Source organism: Accipiter gentilis, chromosome 22, assembly GCF_929443795.1.
Source record: "Accipiter gentilis chromosome 22, bAccGen1.1, whole genome shotgun sequence".
Classification (NCBI taxonomy): domain Eukaryota; kingdom Metazoa; phylum Chordata; class Aves; order Accipitriformes; family Accipitridae; genus Astur; species Astur gentilis.
Genome location: NC_064901.1, coordinates 13989010 through 14011792, shown reverse-complemented (window position 1 = coordinate 14011792; position 22783 = coordinate 13989010). Strand labels below are relative to the sequence as shown.

The 22783-nt window shown below is 38.9% G+C and overlaps 1 protein-coding gene across 8 annotated transcripts in view; it reads right to left on the bottom strand.

Annotated features, from left to right (window-relative positions):
* The window catches only part of EIF2AK4 (eukaryotic translation initiation factor 2 alpha kinase 4), a 40669-nt gene extending 20609 nt beyond the window's left edge, over positions 1-20060 (bottom strand). For 7 of the 8 annotated variants that reach the window (XR_007509128.1, XM_049825219.1, XM_049825221.1 and 4 more), the window contains exons 1-19: positions 19866-20060; positions 17880-17995; positions 16602-16704; positions 13822-13995; positions 12886-12966; positions 12226-12374; positions 9851-9966; positions 8694-8851; positions 7738-8273; positions 7260-7369; positions 6569-6726; positions 5822-6234; positions 5030-5096; positions 3872-3955; positions 2546-2668; positions 1983-2087; positions 1689-1746; positions 907-986; positions 71-172 (exon numbers count right to left, since the gene is read on the bottom strand). Coding sequence is in view for 7 of the 8 variants with exons in the window: in XM_049825219.1 (XP_049681176.1) it covers positions 71-172; positions 907-986; positions 1689-1746; positions 1983-2087; positions 2546-2668; positions 3872-3955; positions 5030-5096; positions 5822-6234; positions 6569-6726; positions 7260-7369; positions 7738-8273; positions 8694-8851; positions 9851-9966; positions 12226-12374; positions 12886-12966; positions 13822-13995; positions 16602-16704; positions 17880-17995; positions 19866-20018 (2886 nt within the window). In the remaining variant the exon portion in view is untranslated. The remainder of the gene's footprint in view (positions 1-70; positions 173-906; positions 987-1688; positions 1747-1982; positions 2088-2545; positions 2669-3871; positions 3956-5029; positions 5097-5821; positions 6235-6568; positions 6727-7259; positions 7370-7737; positions 8274-8693; positions 8852-9850; positions 9967-12225; positions 12375-12885; positions 12967-13821; positions 13996-16601; positions 16705-17879; positions 17996-19865) is intronic. The other variant, XM_049825220.1, reaches the window with a different exon arrangement.
* Between the last annotated feature and the right edge of the window lie 2723 nt (positions 20061-22783).

Below are 22783 nucleotides of genomic sequence, written 5' to 3'. Positions count from 1 at the left end.
TTTGCATCCTTTTACTTCTCTTAAACTATTTGATGCACAGAATTATTATCTTTTATATCCATGTACTTACCAGTCTTAGCTGACCAAGAACAAAGATCCTTTCTGATGCAGTACTCATGGGATGGTAAGACATTTCAAAGAATATTATACCCAGACTGAACAGGTCCACTTTCTAAGGAAGAAAAAACCAGAAATTTAAATAGAATACCTGTGAATTCTTTGCAGAAGATGATAACAGAGGAAATAATAATATTTTGGTTAAATTTCACAGTATATTACAGCCAGAGAAAAGGGTGGATTTTTCTGTGGTTTTGACTTCGTTGGGTTGGTTTGGTTGGTTTTTGGGGGATTGTTTTTTTTTTTTGGAGGGGGGAGGGGGGAGTAAGTGGGGGCTGTTAAATAACACAATCCATTAAGATTTGGTAGATTTAAATGCCTTCTATCATCACAGCACTGCCATGACATAAAGGATTCCCACTCTGAAAACATTCTTGCTTTGAAATTCAGCTTGTCTCTGCATATAAAACAGGATCCTCTTTGATGAAAAAAAATACACCCCCACCTCCCCAAAATCACAGCCTAGGAATCCAGGAAAGCAATATATACTTCTGATGATGTCATTTTACCTTTAATCTATTAATTTATAAAGGTCCTCCATGATTACCTGCTTTCAACTTGAAGTCGCTTGCACCTAGTCACGGTCATAGCACAAGCAGGAAAACTGACTTGCCCACATCCTCCTACCCTTGGTCTCCTCTCAAAGGAGGAGATTGCCTTGCTTATCACAGCAGTCCCACCACACCCTGTTCCACCTTGAATTCACCTTTGTTGAGCAGGAATGACCTAAATTGTACCTGGTACCTTACATTCCATGCTACCTTTTTATTACGTCTATTCTAATCATACCTGATTGTATGTAGACTTAGTGCTTCCTTGGACCTCTGGGCTGACATACAGCGCGGTGCCAACCATCCCTGTCAAATTACCTATGTGGCAAAAGATGAGAGTACTAGTTTCAAGAAAGTGGGAGAGAAACACAGCATCAAAGTCAAGAAAAAACTCACTCATCTTCTGTCCTCATTTCTTCTAGGTTGGAATGCAGTCCTTATTGAGAGAGACCCAGTTGAGAGCAGTTTGCAAAACAGACAGTTCTTAACCTTCACATGGCAAGTATGTGTCAATCTATAGTAGCTAAACCTACCTATTGCTTTACAAAATTGTGGTAGGTCAGCACAGAAATAATACAACTAAATTTCACTTCCATTACAGTCATCTTAAGACATAGGATGTACAAAAGTTTTCTCAAAACACAAAATTCAGCCTGTTATGGAAGGTGTCAAAAAAACCCCAGCCAAACAAAAATTCCTTAAGTCTTGAAATTGTCCTGTACAGGCAAGAGAAGAGAAGTGCGGATGGAACAGAAATACAGATCTCTATATACCTCACCATGAGAAAAGCACTGATCTATGGCAGAAGGCTAGCAGCAGAAGCAAATAATTTTTAGATAACAGTCAAAACTGCCAGATTACATGTAACATATCTACACAAACGTTGGTGGTTGGGTTTTTTCCCCCCAATAAAAAAGGTTTTGTTTTCAAAGAACAAATGGAAGTTCTAACAGAGTATAGAAGACTGCAGAATATTAAGTGTTTGCTTAAAATCATTTGGAAGTTACTATGTAAACTAACCTGATGGGTCAGACATAGCAGAACTATCAGAGTGATTTTCTTCTTGTTTAGAGGCCACCTGAAATCAGGAAAACAGACATGCTGCAAATGGCACTTGAAATGCTTCTGTTGGCTTTTCTTGCCACTTTGGTTGGCAGTACATGGTTTAATTCTAGAACCTTAGAAATAAAAAAGTTTATGGTATTCACAATATAAAGTCCTATAAGCACTATGTTTTTCTGTTTTATTTTCATCTTTCGTGTTATTACAACACCAAATTCAAGGTTTTTTTCATTCACTTTCAGCTGTACTTACTGCATTTGCTGGATGATCTGTAGCTAAACCAAAATCACCAATTTTGACGTGATCATCTGAATCTAAAAAAATGTTCACAGGTTTCAAGTCTCTGTGGATCATTCCCTGTTACAGCAGGACAACAAAAAAAAAGACCCACAGAATATTAAAAAATAAACACAATTCAAAATAAAGCTCTCTTTATAATAGACTGCAAAATTGTATTACATACTTTTACTACAGTGGGAAATCTACAGCATTAAGTCACTGATGATTAATTCGGAAGTAAGACTATAGTCTGCAGCCCAGAAGCTAGAAGCAATTTTCAGTGCTACCAGAAACCTAACAAAATCTTTTTAAAGGTGGTCAATTTTTGTGACAAAAGGAAAAATCTGAAGTAGTTCATTATAAAGTTCAAGCTTATGATAAAATATTCTGACCTCCTAGAACCAATTAATAATGGAGAGGGCAAGGAACAAACCTTGCTAATAAACACCCCAAAATGAATAATATGAAGAAACCCATACAGAAAGAGGCCATAATGTAGATATTATGGACAGGTTATAATTGTCATATTTACTAACCTTTTCATGGATGTAAGCTAACCCATCTAAAATTTCTCGGAAAAGCCTCCAAAGCCTACTGGTGTCTTCGTATAATCCTTGGTCAATAGTATCCCTTAATGTGCTCTTTTCACAATACTCCATCTTCAGTTGTGCATGTGTAGGGGACAGAGAGAAGAAAGAGTAGTTTTGTCAAGAAGAGACCATCAGAAACTTGTATCTGTGTGCATATTAATGCCTGGTTCTGTAACATACACTTCAGTAGCAAACAATATCATCAAAACATTCAGCTGTTTGGAATTTTCCCGAGAGCTATCTTTTAGCTAGAAAACATGCATTTATGGGTCCTAGCCCATTTTCTGGGACAACAGTATGAGCTTGTAGAGCAGTATATTCTCCAACGTTCATGTCAAAACCAAGGTGAAACCAGCCAAGCCATAATGTATGTTTAAGCCAAACTTTAAAGAATCTCTGGCTTCATTTTACTTGGCATCTTAACTGTTTATATTATCATTATACATAACACATGCAAACAAGCTTATTAAAATCTAATTCCATCTAATTGTACCTTCCTTCCAGACAAGCTCTAGCATTAAGTGCATTATAAAAAATAGCACATCACCACAGAACAGTTACCTATGATAGTTGACTTCTCCCAGAAACAGTCTAACTCCTAACACAAAAGAGCTTCAAGTTGCAAACCTACAGGAATTTTATTCTGTGCCTACTGTTAGGCCATACAATTGCTTTGCAGATTACCATTTTCTGTTAAAAGAAGTGCATACACAATATAGTGCCTTTGAAGATAATGAGCAAGTTTTCACATCTGTGAAATACAGCTTCCCCCCAGAAGTTAACACAGTACACTTCAACTCCACATTGGGAATTAATACCACAACCAAACTCAAGAACACCAGCTACAGTGTTAGGGGATTGGGATGGATATCCTAAACAAATAACAAGCACAAGGCAAAACAATGCTTTGGAAGCCACGGACTCAAAAAAGGTTGCTTGGTTGGGTTGTCCTAGGGTTAGGTCAGGAGCTGCCCACTTTTACTTGTACACAAGCAACAAGAGTGATCCCATTACATACTATGGCACTACAAAACTTGGCTCTCTCCAGGCACAGCTATAGAGTCTCGGAAGGCATAACAAGCCGTGTGCGCTGCACAGTGCCTTCTGCCAGCCAAGCCTTTCAGGAAACCAATCGATTGCAAAAACAACACGGAACGTAGTCTCATTTGCATTTTTTAAAGGTCACTACTTTTCTCAAGAAAATCAGAAATTAATTTCTGCACATCGGAATAAACCGTATCCTTTTATCTGAAAATGCAAGCATGTTTGTACCTGAATGTACAGGTAATGCACTGTCTGAATGACTGGTGTACTATCTTCTCCACCATGGCCGTTCTTTTCATTGCCTTCTTCATCCTTTTTCACAATAAAAGTAACAGAACAGTTAGCTACAGGAAGCCATCCAGAGTTTTTTTTGTGCATCCTACTGTTTTTTAATGGCTGGAACACATTGATGAGAACTCAACTTCTACAGCTAGGTCTGAGTAACAGCAAAATAATACATTGACATTTTAAAAATACCACTGCTTCTAAATAAACTAGAAAAACAGGTGTGACCCAACTCTCATTTTCAAAGTGAGAACAAGTAAGATTCTGCCATTGTTAAACAGTGGAGGAAAAATATTCCAGAAGATCTGGATGAAACCTAAATCTCAAAGTGTGTCACATTTAAAAAAAAAATAAATTGGAAACTAAAATCTACAAAGCTTACTTTATAATAGAGTTAATAATGCAACCCTTGCCCCAAGCAACAATTTGGGTGTATAGTTTATATATAGATACAGTGAGCAACAAATGCACTGCCATATTATTAAATCATACATGGAAAGCTTTTTCATGCCAATGTACATTAAAACAGAAAGAGGAAGGAGATGAAGCATTTTACAGATCAGGATTGGCAATGACAGATTCTAAATGCTGTAAGAAACTGCATTAGCTTTCTGACAAAAAATTTAAAATCAACTAAAACCTTACATATTATTCTGACTTCCCATCTATTTTTGACTGCTAGCAATATGTATTGTCACCACTTTCAAAAAGCGGCTAGTATGAGCAAATATATTGGTTTATATCATCTAAAAGCAAAACAGAATTTCAGCTTTCAGATAATGTAAGGCAATCCATACAGTTAACTGTTAAATCATGTACAAAAGGAAATGTTAAACTTGCAATAACCAGGCTCATGACTACAAAGTGCAACTAGCATTTAGCTCAATGAACACTATGGGAAACAGAATCCAGATTAGCTGCATCAGACTGATTTCTATGGAATGCAGCTCATGATGGCACAACCTTTACTCTGATGGAATATCACCTTACATGGTTCTGTACTTACACCAGAAGTGAAACAAAACTTCTCAACTGACCTGTTTGCTTGTCAAAGACTATTTTATGATCTTTTATTTTCACTAGCTTTATCTTTATACTTACTGGAAGATTACTGTTTTCATCCTCGTTATCAAAAATGATGTCACTTTCAGAATCTGTGGTTGGCCTGCTTAAAAAAGAGAAAGAAAAGAAACCTCTAAAATTTTGGGTACCAAGAAATATTTACTAAGAAATCTGGAAACTTTGCAGAAATAGAAAAAATCTAAGCTTCTGTTGAAGACCTTCTACATGCCTTAAACAAAAAAGCAAAACAACCCAAAATCCCCAAAAGTATCTTGCTTGCAAAGCAACACTTCCTTTGACAGCCCAGTCACTTAAAGGGAAGGTATAGATTTGTATGAGCAAAATTCAATTTCTATATTCAATAAGCAAAACTGAGATAAGTTTACTTGCTTGCTTAAACAAAAAACCACCATAAGTGAAAGAACCACTCCACACACAGAGGCAGGTATGGAATATGTTAATAAAAATCAAAACAAAATGAAAGAACAAGTAAGGTATTTTTCAGACTTCTCTGTTATTAAAAACTTTACTCTCAAGGTTGGAGAATACAGTCCAATGTAAAGTAAACAGTCATGCATTCCAACACAAACGGTACAAAACTTCTAGAAGCCTAAACCAAAATTTTCCTCATACACTCACAGCTTTTAGCTACAAATTTTCATCTCCATGGCTATCTGACTGCTAGCAAATACACTCTTCTTGAACCAGAGGACAGAACAAAAATGCAGTGAACGACCTCAGATAACAGAAGTGAGAATGATAAAAGACACAAACTTGGAAAAACCAAATCTGCTTATGTTCCCTATAGTGCCAATACTGAAGCCTACTTACAAAAATGAATGTGAGAACACTCCATCACCATCATCATCGTCATCGCTGGACTCCTGATCAGCTCCACTGAATTTGTTGCTAGAGGATCTTTCACATGAAGTACTCCACTCAACTGAACTTGTCAAAACTGGAGGAGGAGCATTAGCTTCCACATCATTTGTCTCCTCAGTGGTAAGGATGAAGAGACCAGATGTGGTGGGCATTCTTTTCTCTTCAGTTGTTTCAGATGATGACACAGTGGGAACAGGACTTTCATGTTTTTCTATCCAAGCATTGTAATACCTCACAATATTCTCATGGTTCAAGCGGGAAAGTAATGTTACTTCCCCCTTAATCCTCCGAAATTGCTTGCTGGCAGGGTTTATGCGGATACGTTTCACAGCATAATAGCAACCATCAAGCTTATTTCTCACCTGCAAAGTTCAAATAAATCTAAAGTCAAATGCTTACAAATGCCTTACCAAGTAGAGCCAGAAGTAGAATAATTTTGTGGAAGTTTTCCTTCCACCTGAAAAATGACTAGAATTCAAATGCAAGCTTCCCCATACTGACAGGCTTCTCTCCAGGCTCACAGTAACCTCTTGTAAAACTTACCAATTCCAGAAAAAAACCACACAACACAGGCACAGCATACTAGAAGATAATAAATAAAACCATGCAAACGTTGAATATATTGTTTTGCTTCAGAGAAAACAAACACATCCCCCCAAAAGGATTCCATAGAGGGAAATAATTTTTATACCATACCTTGACAACTGCTCCAAAAGCTCCTTTGCCAAGTAATTTTAGCTCTTCGAACTCATTGTAGTAGCGTGAAAATTGTCTCTGTGTTTCTGCGAAGAATGAAGCACTGGATATCTGACTGCTGGGTACAACTGTCTCAATGCAATCTATACCTGCTGAATCTGTAATGAGAATATCAAAGTTAACCACTGCGGATGGTATGGGGATAAGGCACAAGGGACTGTCAAATAAGCATCAGGAAGAAGACAAAACCTAAATAACTTCAACTGCAACTAAAACCTGAAATACAGAAGTGTGTAAGCTCTGGTACAAGCACAAACCTTAAGTTTTTAATTACTAACATTAATTATACTGGACAAAGGAACTGATTTTAACAAGAACATAATGAGGGAAGAAGTCTCATTGCAACGGCATCTGTCAAAGACAAAGTTAAGTGTGACATGTACACCACACATGAGGTGGACAAATTTACAGGTTTAATTAAAGCATCAGCTTCTTCAGCTGATGAGGCAACAGCAATCAGTCCACCCCAGCTAGTCATCGATATAGAAGCTAAGACCATACTAGCCTTTAAGTTGGGTAATGTAAAACACTTGTGCAGCCTTGTGAAGCTCTAGCACAGCTCAGTTTTTCTGTTACTGCAGGCACATAGTCTGCTTATTTAGCAGAACATGGAAAGAACCAAGTTTCTTACCATCTAGATTTTCTTCAGCTACAGGTATTTTCATTCGTGGAATGTTTATAAAACTATGTTGTAACAACTGCTGAGGAGTCCATCTTTCCTTATCTTCCAAGCAAACACATCTGTTAGCAAACCAAGGAGAGAACTGTTCAAAGACCCATTCTATATCAGGCCTAAATGTTCAAAGAGGTCTCCTTATATTTAAGTTATCACTTTTATCATTCAGATGGGAATCAGAAGCAAAAACAGACTAAATGACTTATCCACAGTGACACACAAAGTTGGTAGCAGGGCAGAGAGAAGAAGAGAGCACCACACCTGTTCTCCCGAATCCCAGTTTAGCAGCCTGAGCTATGAGGGAACAATCACCTCTTCTCTAAAAACTGTAACTAGTGACACAAGGGGATTTAGCTGGTCTTGCAAAAAACTGTTCAAGACTTTAAAAAAAAAAATTAATCAAAGACAAAAAGATACAGGAACACAAACATACTTCTCCAGAAAGTCTTTGAAGTCAGCAGGTAAATTGGTGGGAACAGCAACTGGATATTCCTTGGTTACTTGGCCCTGGCTGAGTGAAAGCAGAAGCAAGCCCAGACTCCATATATCTCCTTTTTTTCCAGGTTTGCTGGGAAGACCATCCTCACTAAAACGAACTTTGGTTTGCTCAAAAACGTCTGCTTTGCAGATATCAGCTAAGCGCTTGGAAATGCTGTAGTCTGTCACCTTGATGTTTCCTTCGGCATCTACCAGGATACTGGAAGCACAGAGAACTTTGTGCACTACTGAATTATTGTGCAAGTAGTCAAGAGCTGACAAGATCTGAGTCACATAATGGCGCAACTGCTCAATTGGAACTGGAGTCTCTTTGCGCAAGTATGTCGAAAGGCTGCAACCACTTATGTGCTCCACTAAAATGTCCACCACAATTGAATCATCCCGTTCTTTAAGGTTCATACATTTATAATGTACTATGTTTGGGTGACTTAGCTTCGTCAGTGAGCTGAATTCTGTTTCTGCACCCTGAAGCTGTTAGAGAAAGACAACATAACATGCATTGTGTCATATCTCACAAACACACCACTACTAATATAACACATTTAAAACACATATAAAATATGTGACATTCTCACCCTTTTCTGGAAAGGAAATATTGCACAAAAGGCGCAAGAACAACTTTGGTTTCTGCCAGGTAAGCCTGTTTCCCTCTTTCTTCAGAATTTTATTTTATTTACGCATTCTTGCAAATACAGTTTCTTGCATCTATATTATTTTAAATGAAATCCTGAATACCCCAATACATCCATCTTCTTCTGTGGTGCAGATACTCTAAATGCTAGCATTTTCAAGCTCATCACCACCCTCCGAAGTTTAATATAAACTAGCAGCCTCAAGAAAAGCATTGAACCCCAACTAACTATTAAGCCAAATGCAAAATATGGGCATTACCTGTTTCTTACACTTCTCAATTTTTTCTATTTCATGTGTTGTAAGAAACCTTCCCATCTTTTTTTGCCAGTGCAGAACCCACTCATATATTAAAACAAAGTCTCCACTGCGAATTTCCAAGGCATTATAGAGCGATTTACCAAGCTGTTCATCCTTGCCTGTACATAAAGAGAGAGAAGAGGAACAGGGCTGCTTTGTTTCTAAGGACTTGACAAGAGCTTCTGCAAATGCTAAATGAACACCAGTAAGCCTGCTTTCTACAATTTCAGAAATACAAAGCTACTTACAACAAACAAACATGTAGGTATGGAAAATACCAGGTGTGATAAGACTGCTATGTAGCGGTAGTCAAATGAAAGCAATAACACATTGGCAAAAAATTACTGCACGTTTTAAAGAATTTCAGGTTTTAATAAATGAACGCTCTTCCTGCTGATTAAATGCTGAGCTCGACACACAGTAACATTAATTGTTCATCCTCAAACTGCAAAATAATAAAGTTTTCTTTGCTCCAGAGACTTTCAGGCTATTCATCCTACCACCAAGGAAGTGCTATGTTGAAAATGAACAATGAAAACATTTGATGGTGCATTCATATGGACACTTCATGGAGGCCTTCTGGCTCTGAAAGTCTCCTGTCGTTGCCTATATTTATGTTTTCACTAAACCCACTGATTTGATGCAGCAATGGAAGGAGAGTAACTATGCATTTCTAACCCTGTGCTTATCACTGGTTTCACATGTTACTGAAAGCTAAATGACTTCTTGCTTGGTTGCCATGTGTATCTGACAAGTTAGCTATTTAAGTTTAAAAGCAAATAGTTTTCAGTATTATTATTAGTTATGTAGAGAATATAAAATGTTGAGAAAGTGGGTTTTTTTTATGGTATGGCTATTCAGTTATGCAATTGTATCTGGAGAAGCAAATTTTTACTTAAAATAGTCCCAAGAAAATATAAAATATTTACCACAGGCTAACTTTTCCTATTACTCTCTCCCACTCTTTTGACTGTGAAATTTCACGATCCACAACAATATTCTCTCCACCCTTGCTGCTTGTACCTGTTAACATTGTTTAAGTTCTCCCTAACACACACACACCCCCCGCCCCCAGCCCAAACCCCAGTATTTCAGGCTGCAATTGTAATTTTGCTTACCTAGACATTTTCCTTTATGGACAATAAGTTGTCCAGCACCACTTGTGCTGAAGTTCAAAACTTCGTAATTTCCAGGGGACTCTTCGTTATTACTAACAGACAGCTGGCGTTCTCGTCTGCAATGTGAACAGAATGTTTTTCTCCAACTCAAAGATAGTATTGTTGCAGTCCCTAAAGACATCAATTCTGCAAGAGGATTAGCTTTCAGAGACTTTTGTATCCAATAATAATATCCATTAATTTCAAAGATACTGAGTTAGTGCAAAGATACATCTCTGATTAGAAATCCAACATTTTAGCAGCAACATCATGCTGCACTGCGTCTCTATATTCAAAGCCAGGAATTGAATCCAAACCTGAAAACTTCTGCATCTTAGGATGACACTCCCAGTTGGGGCTGGGATGGGGGGGGGGGGGGAGAAAAAAAAAGTAAACACGCTAGAGGCTCTGAAAAAAAAAAAAAAAACTTAACTTTAACTTGATTTGCATTCTCTTTCAAAACATTACAGAAAGCAAATATATGCAATTCTGGAACTTCATTCCAGCTTTAGCTTAATTATTTTTCCTGACTTAAAATGGGTTTTCCACTTGGCTCCTTTACTACTCTAAACTCCTCCTTCAAGACAAGGGAAGTTTTGCAAAAACTTTAAAAGCAAGTATGATTAGGGTGTTTGTTCTCACATGCATGTACAGAGCTCCATGTGAGATCAGACAGAACTCAAGACCACTAACCCAAATCAACCTCCGTTACTTCTTATACAATCTATTTCAAAATTAATAGAAATACCACCACTGCAAGAGTATCCTCCACATCAATGCAATCATGTATAGAGATCACAGGAGTGCATGAAGGGTAATGCAGAAGCTCTTTCAAAATATGTAATTTATTTAAAAAATAAAAAGGTAAAAAGCGCTACATAGAAAGGAGATGGCACAGGGAACTTCTTACAAGTGCCGTATAAAGAAAGATATACAAAGGAAGCATCTGGCTTTCTAAATTCAAATACATTTAATAAATGAAATTATTTTACATTTTAATAACCATCCAAAAGTTTGTGTCCCAATAGCTAAAATTTCAGGCCTCATAAACAGATAAAAATACAGCACCACTCTTCTTGTGAAAAGAGACTCAGAAAACTAAACACGTCTAGCTTTTGCTTAACTCTACAAACACGGCATCATGAGAAGTTTCAACATTTCAAAATCCTTTTTGATTATTTTCACCATTGTTAAAATAAGCAACTCTGCCTTTTTGGTGTTTCCACACACACCCCCCCCCGCCCCAGATAAGAACATAAAATGTAAGAATTTGTGTGGAAAGTTAACATAAGTCCATTGTATGTGTTCTGGATTAAAGCATAGTAACAAACTTTTGAGACAATTTTCTTGTTCCAGAAGCACAGATAATGTCTCATTTTTTTATACTAAGATTAGCAAGAAGATGGGAAGATAGATTTATGGACTATCAAACACTATACATAAACAACTGCCAAATATGACTTGGGATAGGCAAAGGGAAGAGATAGCAGCAAGAGTCAAAGTAGTATAGATCAAAGAACTTCTGCGTCAGGTATCTATCAGGATTGCTGATAAATAACATGAAAACAATTTTGAAGCCTACAGACAAGAAAAAACCAGGAATACACTATTTCCATTAAAACAACCGTCCAAATAACAAGTCCTTGGCACAATCTGAATCAAAACTAGGAAAATTAATACCAGGGTATCTCCACTGTCCTTGACAGTTACATCAGCTATGGGCACAGGAAAGGGTGGGGAAAAAAAGAAAATAAAAAAAAGAAAACCAAAAACCCCAACATAGCTATATCATCACCAATCCTAACCTAGATGAATTACATACCAGCATAAGAACCCTCCAATAACTCTGATCTTCGATCCAATAAGTTACTCTGCAAATGCAATCAGCATTATCTGATTCTCCAACAGGGAACTTTACACTGGTGTATCTTTACAGCAAATGTTTTGAGATGACTATAAGCTTTAATTTATTGTACTAATCCAAAGCCTTCATTAACTGATTTAAAATAATATTTTTCTGCATATGTCAACATACTGCATACTTCAAACAAACTAAGTAAGCCCTGAATATATCTTCCAATGATTGCCAAATACCCTTCCAAGTTAAACTAAGGGCCAAACTGACTCTCTTAATTGGAAAGTTCCCAAGTTATCCATAGCACATGAATTAGTTAAACCATGTCAAATGAAGAGGGGGAAGAGGTGGGGGGGGAGAGACAGATCAAAATGAACAGCTGAGCAACACAGCACATTGCTCTCTCGCCTTCAAATTTCACTTTGAAATCTAATGTTCTGGGGAAAACAAAAAAAATCCACATGCAAACTGACATACTTACTTTGAACGTCCAGCTGAATTTGGTCGGTGTTTATTATTCACTCCATGTTCCCAACAGCTCCCATTTAAACTTGAAGTAACTCTATAACCTGCAGTATCTCTCCTGTGAGAATTTTCTTGACTTGTCAGAGCAGCTATTTCCAAACGTTCCTATAAATCAGGAAAAACGCCGAGTAAATACAGAAACTGCTCCTATCCTCAAAATATGTGAGTAATTGGCTATTATTCTATAAAGTCACCAAGATCACAGAAGAAATAGGTTTTCATGAGAAATGCACATATGAGGCTGAGGAAGAAGTGCTAAGATTCAGAAAGTACATTTCAGCACTGTCCACAGGCAAGAATGCAAAGATTCTTGACAGTGAAAACAGAAACATTAACATACTAGCTTTTTTCTATGTCTGATTGAAAATATCCATCTCAGTACACTTAAGATACTAATATACTAAACTATGTTCCCTTACAGTTGATTTTTTATTCCAGAAATAAATCCATATAATTAAGAACCTATTTTAGTCTAGATTTATTGGAAGCACAGGATGAGAAAAGATGTCCAGGACAATTCAGTCATGTAAACCTCTCAAATTTTTATAAGCATATGCCACAGTACCGGGAAGAAGTTATTGCAATGTTTTTTTGCACGCATGCTTAGAAAGAATACCTGTTTGGCAATCTCTTTCTTTTTTCTTTCTTCTCTTTTCTCTTCCTCCCTTCTCTGAATCTCGTTCAGGATTTCACGTTGCTGAAATGAATTTTGGTGCTGTTAACTGATACAACAGTACATGCAATGCAACTGCTAATCTTACTCTAAAAAAAACCAAACTATGATGCTGATTTTTCAAGAGTGCTATAGAGCACTTGTGGATCTCAAAAGAATAAAAAAATAGAAGTCAAATTAGCTCTCCTGAGGAAGTTAACACCACCAATTGTATGATACAGGAGAACAGAGCTGTAGACAAAAGAAAATTACTTCTACTGACAGACCCGACAGTACATTTTCATACATAGGAAAGATAGAGGAATAAGCTAAAACATTCTTTTAAAAAAAGAGCTATTCTATGCATATTCCCACAGTGTGGAGACTCCACACTACTAGTGGCTGTGAGACTTTGATGAATCCCCTTGTTTGTAGTGAAGAATGTATGCAGGTCCAAGGTCTCTTTAGATTAAATTTATTGCACTCTAGAGAAGTCTGTCATACTGAACATTCCAGTCACCATATGGGTGAAGGAAAGTATGATTACCTGTACGTCTCACTAATACTTCCTAGTTTAAGATGGAATGTGCTTAATATATACATCCGCTTACACTTTTGTATAAGGTCCTCTTTGTAAGTGATTTTCATAGGATCAGGAATCAACATTCAGGTTTGTTTCAGGCATAAATATTTCTCAGGGTTAAAAACTCATCATTAAAATATTATAACTGCAGCAGCACAGCAGATAGTTCATAGTACATATTGATCAACTCATATGGACAGGTGTGACAAGTTAATAATACACTAAACCCCACTGCTATGCAGGATGATTTAAAAAAAATCATGATTGTTTATGTTACTTTAAGAATACAGAGTTATTCACACTTCAATTTATCTTACCTCCTGCTCCTCTCTTCTCTTAACTTCTTGTGCCCTACGCAATTCCTCCTGAGCCAGTCTTTCTTGTTCTTTTTGATGATTTTTTAGCATTTCTTCATGAAATGACTTGGAAGGTGGTTTATTATACTCACTGAGAAATGACTGTACATGGTTGGCAAGTTCAAATATCATCACCTGAAAAAAAATAAATTTGAATGACATGCAGAGTTCAAAGAACAAGTAGATCACATAGTAAAATGATACCCAACTCAAAAAAGCAATACAGCAGCAGCATGACTGCTGATTTTGTTACTCATCAGGGAGAATTTACCATATTTCAATATTTTTTGTCAGAACTAGTTATTAATAAACTGCAACATGAAAAATTCCTGACCACAGTAGCAAAGATGGCAAAAATTACTGAAAGACAGCCAACTTCAAACATATTTTTCTAAAATAAAAATTTTTTTAAAAAAATTCCTTCACTCATCTGCTTTTAGCCACATTTTTCTATTCACAAAGATAAGTTTATGACATATGAGCTGCAACAGAATAAATCCTTTGCAGTTGTGTATTACTGCATCTACTGCTATGAAATAGTTACTTATTTCACTGCTAAAACGAAATCCAATCCTTCCTCTGCAAACAAGCCCCCCCAGTCAGAACTGTAAAGCCACTAAAGGCATTCCACATTCATATAAACACAACTACCAAAGAACTGCACTGAAAACTCAGCTGAATTCTGCTACATGGTTTGCAGGGTTGGAATCAATTTTCAGTTACTGTTTACTTGAACTGGGTATGTACTGATGATCTATTGACCTGTCAGGACTTAAGCTTTCATCAGTTTAGTAGCATCCCTTTATTAATTCAAGAAATCCATAGCGCTAATAGACCATCGCATCTCCAAAATTAAAGAACAGTACATCAGAAAGATGCATCCCACCAGTCAGCAGCACTGAGCAGGATTTGCATGTATAGGTGGGAGAACAGCCAAACTAAATTGTACCACCTGCCTGTAACAGGCTGACATTTAGAAGATTCTCAAACACCGAATACCCTGCTTGAAAGTAAGACTGAAGCCAGGAGGCCATTCAGAATAGAAAGAATAGCACAATATGCATATATCGACATATACAAAGTAAAATACCTTTCCCAGGTTACTATTCAGAAGGCAAGGTGATCATGCACATATAAAAAAAAAAAAAGGAGGAATCTCAATAATTAAAAAACCACAAATAATCTGCTGTTCAGTTTGACAGGTAACTGAGGTATTCTCTAATTTTCCATATTGCAGAATACACTTTATCAAAGAATACCCGTCAAGGCAGAGAGAACAGTTATCTCCCTTTCTCTGCAGAGAAAGAAATTCAGGACTGTACCGCGTATGTCATTCATCAAAACCATGTATCGTACATGTAACTCACAACTGTATCTACACATTGCTGGAGCAAGCATGATTCTTGCTTTGGAAAAATTAACATTAGGAAAACCTATGACATGACACATTTGTAGCTCCTTTCAATGAGATCAGAAATCAAACTGGGATTTAAAGCCCTACAGGCCAATAGCTATCCTGGGGTCAGTTGTGAGCAGACTGAGTATATATCATGTGATTTAGTGGTTACTTAGAGAATTTGAACCTTGGATTTCCTATCAATTGTCCACACCACAGTCATTACAAAGAAGAAAAAAAAATTCCAGAACACACTGTTAAACTGGTAATTTCCAAAATACTGAAAAAATTGAGGAAATTCTTGGTTATTGAACAGAGTGAACAAAATATCTGGCTAAAACAGTTCTTTTGAAAGTATCTGCAGAAAAATTGGCAATCAAAATAGAAGCATAGTGTGTAAATGGAAAAAAGGCTTGATGCAGCAAGACTGAATGACAAGCAACCCCTGTCAAACCTGTAAAGTTGACAGGCTTAGGAAACTGAAAGCAGAATATTATCCCATTTCAGCATGTAACTTCCATGGCTGTGTATTTCTCACTTTTAAAAAGGCAAAATGAGCAAATTAAATGTGTTCACCTGTAATATTTCCAAATAGTGAAGAAACATACTGTAAATTCTGCTTTCACCAAGAATTCAATGTTTGCTAGTAATTATTTGAATCATTTCAGTCCTCAGCAACAATGGAAAGCTATTGTTAATAACAAACATACCTGGGAACTTATAAAATCCCTTAAAATAGATACAAGTTCTAAGCTTCATATGTTTTTCCATCTTTCTCTTTTTTTCCTATTCGGGAGGAATTCAAGTATCACTATTCCTACATACAGTAGGAAAAAAATGCACAACGGCATGGAGTGACTGTGCTACAGCCACAGAAGTCAGCTGCTGAGCTGGCGTTACAACTAAGGTCTCTTGCTCTTCAGTTCAGCATTAGACGAATGAGATCACACTGAAACACTTCCCATGTAATTGCTGTTTGCTTTGACAGGTATAGCCACTTACAATATTCAAATTAATCTGAAAACTGCAGAAAGCTCTTATTTTTAGAGTCAGTATTGCTTTTCATACTGTGAAATAACTCTGAGAATAACATGAACTTTTATATCTGCCTTTAAACAGGGATAAAGCTTGCACTATTTACACATACACTGTATTTTAAGAGCGTGCATAGTCCAAACTTTCATTAATTAGAAACATTCTTAAGAAAGAAAGTAAGTCTCTCCTCCTTTAGGAGCAATGCAACTTATACTTCCAATGTGGATATATTCCATTATATTATACCATACATGTTTTTAGAACTATTTAGGTCCAGTGTGTATTTCTCAATGAAGTGAAAAGCTCTTACCTCTCCGCAGCGTTGTTTTGCCAGTTGACCTAGTCTGGATTTTAATTCATTTATTTTCTCCTTTGACAAGCCTTTTGAATTTTTTAGTTGTATTTCAGGGACACTGAGGGACAGCAACAAAACATAAAAAAGTCCTCATCACAAAAACTGAGTGTAAAAAGCAACAGAAGGTTGATAGGAATGGTGGGTGAGGGAAAAGGAATGGAATTCATAGTCAATTGACAATTAGTCAATGCTCAAATTAGCAGTATATAAATATTACATATACAGTATAGAATAAAGCCAGAAATACTGTTTCATATTCCCTACCACCAAATTTTCTGGCTGCGGATTACCTGTCAGTTATACTTAACAGGAGAACTACCAAAGAAACCCTGCAGACTCTTATAACTCAGCTCTTAACCAGTAATTTACATAACAGTCCCTGAAAAATATTACTAGCATAACATTTAGGTATTTAAAATTTATTTATCACCACTACGCACGTTACACAAATCTAAAGAAATATATGCAATAAATAAGTAACAGCTAAATTTAAAGCATGTTTAAAATCAAGTAAACAAGTAAAATGTCTGTAGTTATGCTATCTTAAATAATAAAAAAAAAATTAGAGTAGCTGTTATGTCGCGTGCTACAGGGTGTAACTGAGCTATCACAAGGGAAGGAATAACACTTCCCTTGTACACCACTCATGCCAAAGCACAAACAGACAGTCTAAAGGGAGTTATGCTTTGGGCACAACCAGTGGCATAAGGACTGAACAAAATGGGGCACAGGGCAACACTTAACCCAGAAATTACTTGCCAACCCAAAATGCTGGGGGACTGATCACCTGCAATTCTTTTTACATTTTCTATGGAGCACTCTTCCAGAAGGCTAATCCACCAGAAAAAAAATAACAGCAGATACAACTAAGACAGCAGATTGCTTTAAAAATGAAGATCTAGTCTCTACCTTAGCAGGTCATGAGCTGAAAAAGTTTAAAAAGGGCACTAAGATGCTAGCAGATACACCCGTGTTTACATCTCTCCAAGCTACAAATCGCGGCTGCAGACTTGCACCGACAAATGCATCCCTATTATTCTCCATTGCACAAAAGACCACATCTAATTCAGGTGCCAAATTTTATAGTTGCCCATTATAAAATACCACAGGCTTAACAAATACTGACATGCAGAAAACAAAAATAAGAGTGATAAACAGAACTACATGTTTTTTCAGCTTACACTTTACTATGGAAAACAGAGAAAAAATGGTTATATTTTAATATTCACTCACGTGTCAGGGTAGGTATGTGGACACTTGACCCACAGATCAACTTTGGCATATGCTTCATTATCACCAGTCAATCCCTGAGGACGCAGAACTAAATTAATTTCAGGTGGCTGTCGTACCTAAAATGGAAAACAAAACTTTTTATTTAAAAGGGTTTTTTTGGTTTTGTTTTAATGAAAGCACACAACTCTCACAACCTATATAATGGCAGAATTCAGGTTAGACCATCCAAACCATGAAAAAAATATATTAATGTATTGACATTCCTCAATGAGTGAACTGGTTCACCGATTATTGCAGCTTATCCCATATATTTTTATAACTTTTTCTAATAACTGTAACTACATTTATCTGAAGAAGAATTCAGACTGAGCAAAAAGGAGGATTTATAATAAAACTCTTGCATTCTGCTTACTGTAGACTAGTAGTAGGAAAATGTTAAATAAATGTAGCAGATTATTTATGGAGTATCACAAATTAAGGCATTCATTACAATACTGTTTCTTTTGTACTTGTTTTTAGGTCACTAACAAACACCAGTCAATGTATATGTTATTTTCTGACTTGGCAACAGACTATAACATCACATCTACATACACCTTGTCTGGCCAAACAAATAACAGATAATGTGGTTTTTTTATATTTCTGGTTTTGGCATAAAGTAGAATTTTAACAAGTATTGCCCTTCCCTCCCCATCCTGTTCAAATTGCCTACTCAAAATCAGAATAAAGTAAAACATGCCCATGTAAACATTCTAAACTTTTCCTTTTCAATTAGCAAATTATTATTTTTTTTTTTAAATAAAACAACCCAGACCTTAGTAACATGACAAACAGGGAGGGAAATAAGACCACGCAAACTAACAAATACGGAAACAGGTTAAAAGATGGTCACTATCCCCTATATTTTCCCTTTGCATTTCCAGTAGGGAAAAGAACAGGTTAAGTCGAGAGGATGTCAGGTACGAGTGTAATAGGGACTGAGGTCTGCAACACTTCTGAAACCCAGCAAATGACTAACAGCGTTTGCATCAAAGGCCATGAAGAAAAAAAAAAAAGTTCAGGTTTGTAGCAGGGGCTATGACATATTTTGTAGAAACTAAAGAAAAAAGAATGTAAAGAGAAACGACAGTAGCAGTGAACGTGGGGAACTGACAAGAGTGATCAATACCTGCAGGTACAGGAAAACAGTGCCACAGATGCAGCTGGAAAAAATTTATCCATTAGACATTGTGGACCCGAAAGAGAAATGAAAAAAAGAGTAGCGAGTACTAGACCTGAGCGTTAGTTAGCTGTAATTAAAAAAAACCCAAAACTATAAAAATTAAAGTTTTACGTTATCATGGAAAGAACCACGGTGTGCATAAACCACAGCATACAATAAATACGCAAAGATCAGCAACGTGTATACCGATGAGATGAATCAATGAAGCAGGTATGCAACTAGTCGGTTAAGGGACGAATTAAGAGGCAATTTTGAAAAAAAAATCTGACAACTAATTCAAACGCGAGTCACACGCACAGCATTAATCGCAGCGCGAAGGGATCGATCTAGAGGATGAACCGCAAAGGCAGTCAGCTACACGGCTGCCTGCCGACGGGGGGAGGACAGCGGGCACACAGCAAGGGGCAAGATGCGCCAGGCAAGAAGTCCAAGGACTCGCCGCCAGCGAGGCAGCGCTAACGGCTCCCGCCGCCCGCCGCCGAGGCGGCCGCCACCAGCCCCCCAGCCCCGCCGGTAACCGAAGGGCCCGCTCTGCCTCCCGCTGCGTCCCCTTCGCCCGGGAGGAGGGAGAGCGAGCGGCGCTGCCTCTCTCGCCATTAATGGGCGCAGGGAGCGGCAAGGGAGAGCAGCGACGAGGCCGCCGCGCTCGGAGGGGCCAGGCGAGGGGCAGCCCCGCGGCGGGGGCAGGGCGCACCGGCCCCGGCCCCCGCGGCCGGCCGGCTCGGCGCAGGCGGCGGGCCGGCCGCGGGAGCGCCGCTCGCTACCTTCCAGGCCTGGCTCTGCCGCAGATCCTGGAAGTCCTGCCCGTAAATGGACTCCAGCGCCTGGAGCTCGTTCTCCTGCCGCAGCTGGTAGCTCTCCGGCGGCTCCGCGGCCAGCCCCGCCGGCAGCTTCTGCGCGCCGCTCGCCCGGGCCATGTCAGCTCCCCGGGCGGGGGCGGGCGGCAGCCATGGCGGGCGGCCCCGTGGCAGAAGTGGCAGCGGCCCAGCGGCGGCCGCGCTCCGCCGCGCCCCGGCACCGCCCCCGCGGCGGCGGGAGGAGGAGGAGGAGGAGCAGCAGCAGCAGCCGCCGCCGGGGGGCCGCGGACGTACGTCCGGTAGCGGCTGCTGCGGGAAAGGCCGGGGCCGGTCCCGGTCCCACAGCCCTCGCAGGAGCTGTGTGCCGGGGCGCGGCGGGCTGGCGGCGGCCTCGGCGCCGCGTTAGCCCCGGGCCGGGCGGCGACGTGGACCCGACGGCTCTGGGCGGCCTTTCGGGCCTCTGCCACCCCGTGAGGGGCCGGGACACGTTGCCCGCCGCTGCCGCCGTGCCCTGCTCAAGCCCTGCGGCCGCTCGTGGGCCCCTTCCTCACAGCTGTGCGGGCCCAGAGTAGCTGTGCCTCATAGAATATCTCGAGTTGGAAGGGTCCCATAAGGATCATCGAGTCCAACTCCCTGCTGCCCGCAGGACTACCTAAAACTAAACCACGTGCGTCCAGACGCAACTTGAACTCTGACAGGCTTGGTGCCGTGACCGCTTCTCCTAGGGAGCTTGTTGCGGCGACCAGCCACCCTCTCAGTGAAGAACCTTTTCTGATGTCCAGTCTGAACTTCCCCAAGATACGCCTCCAGGTGTATCTGCAGATACAGAGATATGCACTAAATATGACTAGTTACTGTGCAGATTTTTTTTTTTCAGACCTTGAGAAAGATTTGCAAAGGGGAGAAAGAATCACAAAATTCAGAATGGATTTCATGTAGAGCTGGGGCAGGATCTAAGTTCACGTGGAAACTAAAAACCATTTTCCCCGATGATTGCTTTGACGACTATGAGGAGGTGGAGCACAAGCAGCATTAGTCTTTGGCTGGTTGAACCGCAAACACGAAGTGAGGCCAGACCCTGTGAGCACCCCCTCAGCCCATGGGTCTCCTTGGTGGGACCTCCCAGAGAGAGGCACTGGGGGTCGTCAGGAGAGCAATGGTAAGCGGAGAAGAAAATTTCTTGTTCTTCAGGCGCTTCATGTGGTAACTACTGAACAGGAGGATCGCTGCAAGATGTTGTAGCCTTTCAAGTTTTGGGATCTTAATGAAAAACCCCCAAGTAAATTCATACATACAAACTTATCCATTAGGTGTGTAATCCCCAGGCAAAGAATGCTACAGCAGTCTGTAGCTCGCTACCATGCACCCGTATACTATGCTTAGGTGATTTCATCTGTTAAGAAATGTAGGAAACAAGTGTGGTCCACCGAAACTGAATGAACTGAACCTTGTTTTCCTTCTGCCTTAAACCTAGTCATGTTCCTACCAGGATCCCCATTAGTTATAATATCTTTCCCCTAAAGATCAAATTCTGTCATCTTAATTGAAAACAAAGTAAGTTTCAGGACCACACTTGCACTAAATCTCTACTGTTGCAGTATAATGGACTCAATTTTTCTTTACTTTTGTAATTGCATGAAACATCTTCTGATGCTTCTCTTTATTTTACTTACAAGGTTTGTATCAATGGAGTTTTGGTGATCTTCACTTTACTCTCTGACCTTTGAGTACAGACTTTTTGGCATAAACAGACCACTTAAGGAAGGACTTACTCTAATGAATAGTTTCTATAGCCCTCAATTTGTCCTTCTGAAATGGAAAGCTTGTTACATGCATACTTTGTTTATTTTTCTGTTTCACTTAAACTAAATATGTATGGTCCCAGCTGGGATTATAACTTATTTAATAACTGGTAGTTTCATAATGTCATTACTATCTAAGCAAACCCAAATCTTAACTGTATCACTGTTCTGATCCTGTTCTCTGTTCCTTGCCATGTCTGGGAATGCCTGGAATGTGCCTTTAGTGGTAGCGGTTTTCTGTCTTTTTTTTTTTTTTTTTTTTTGGTGGGAAATGCATGACTAAAAGCTGTGTAGTTTATCTAGCAACAACAGAGATCTCCTTTTGCACAGCCAAATGCGACCTGGGGCACTGTAATTGTCCACTAGAGTTTCTTATGCCTTCTTAGAAGTAACTGCTGTATTTGACCCACTGGTGCCATTGGGTTTGCTCATCTATCAATTTGTATAAATAGTCTCTCTGTATTAAAGACTAGAAATAAAAGTTTCTAGGGCACAGATTCATCTTCTCTCCCACACAAAGGCACAGCAAGAATTGCCAGCTTGAAAATATGATGCAGGAAGTAATCAAGAAACTTCAGTAAAATTTTCTTTAACAGAAATTATGGGTTTACACTTCCCAAGCACTTTGTGGAAACAGCACGTGGAAACGTCTCCTGTGTTACACTGCATAACAAGGGGTGGGTCAGGTAACGTTATGCATTGTTAAAGCTGCCTGACTGTTCCCGTTCTTTGTGACTTGGCAAAATTTTAACCAGTTGGGATTAAATGTTCTAGACCAGATGTCTACCGCAGGCTATTTGATTTTTTTTCTCTTAATTTCTTCTACAATGATTCATTGTTTCCAAGAAGAAAGCCAGAGAAAAATAACATCATAATAAAAACATTCTGAAAATTTCTTTTAAAAAGTCTCATGTACCCCAGCAGAAGTGTGAAAATTTGATGCGTGAGGGGGCAGGGATGACGTTTTTCAGTGCTGTGGCTTTGCTAGCTAGCCTTGTGAAAACCTGCATAAAGTAAACCAAATTATACTACTTGAAGGAAAAAAAAAAGTATTCACATGCTCCACACAGATTTACTGGAGTA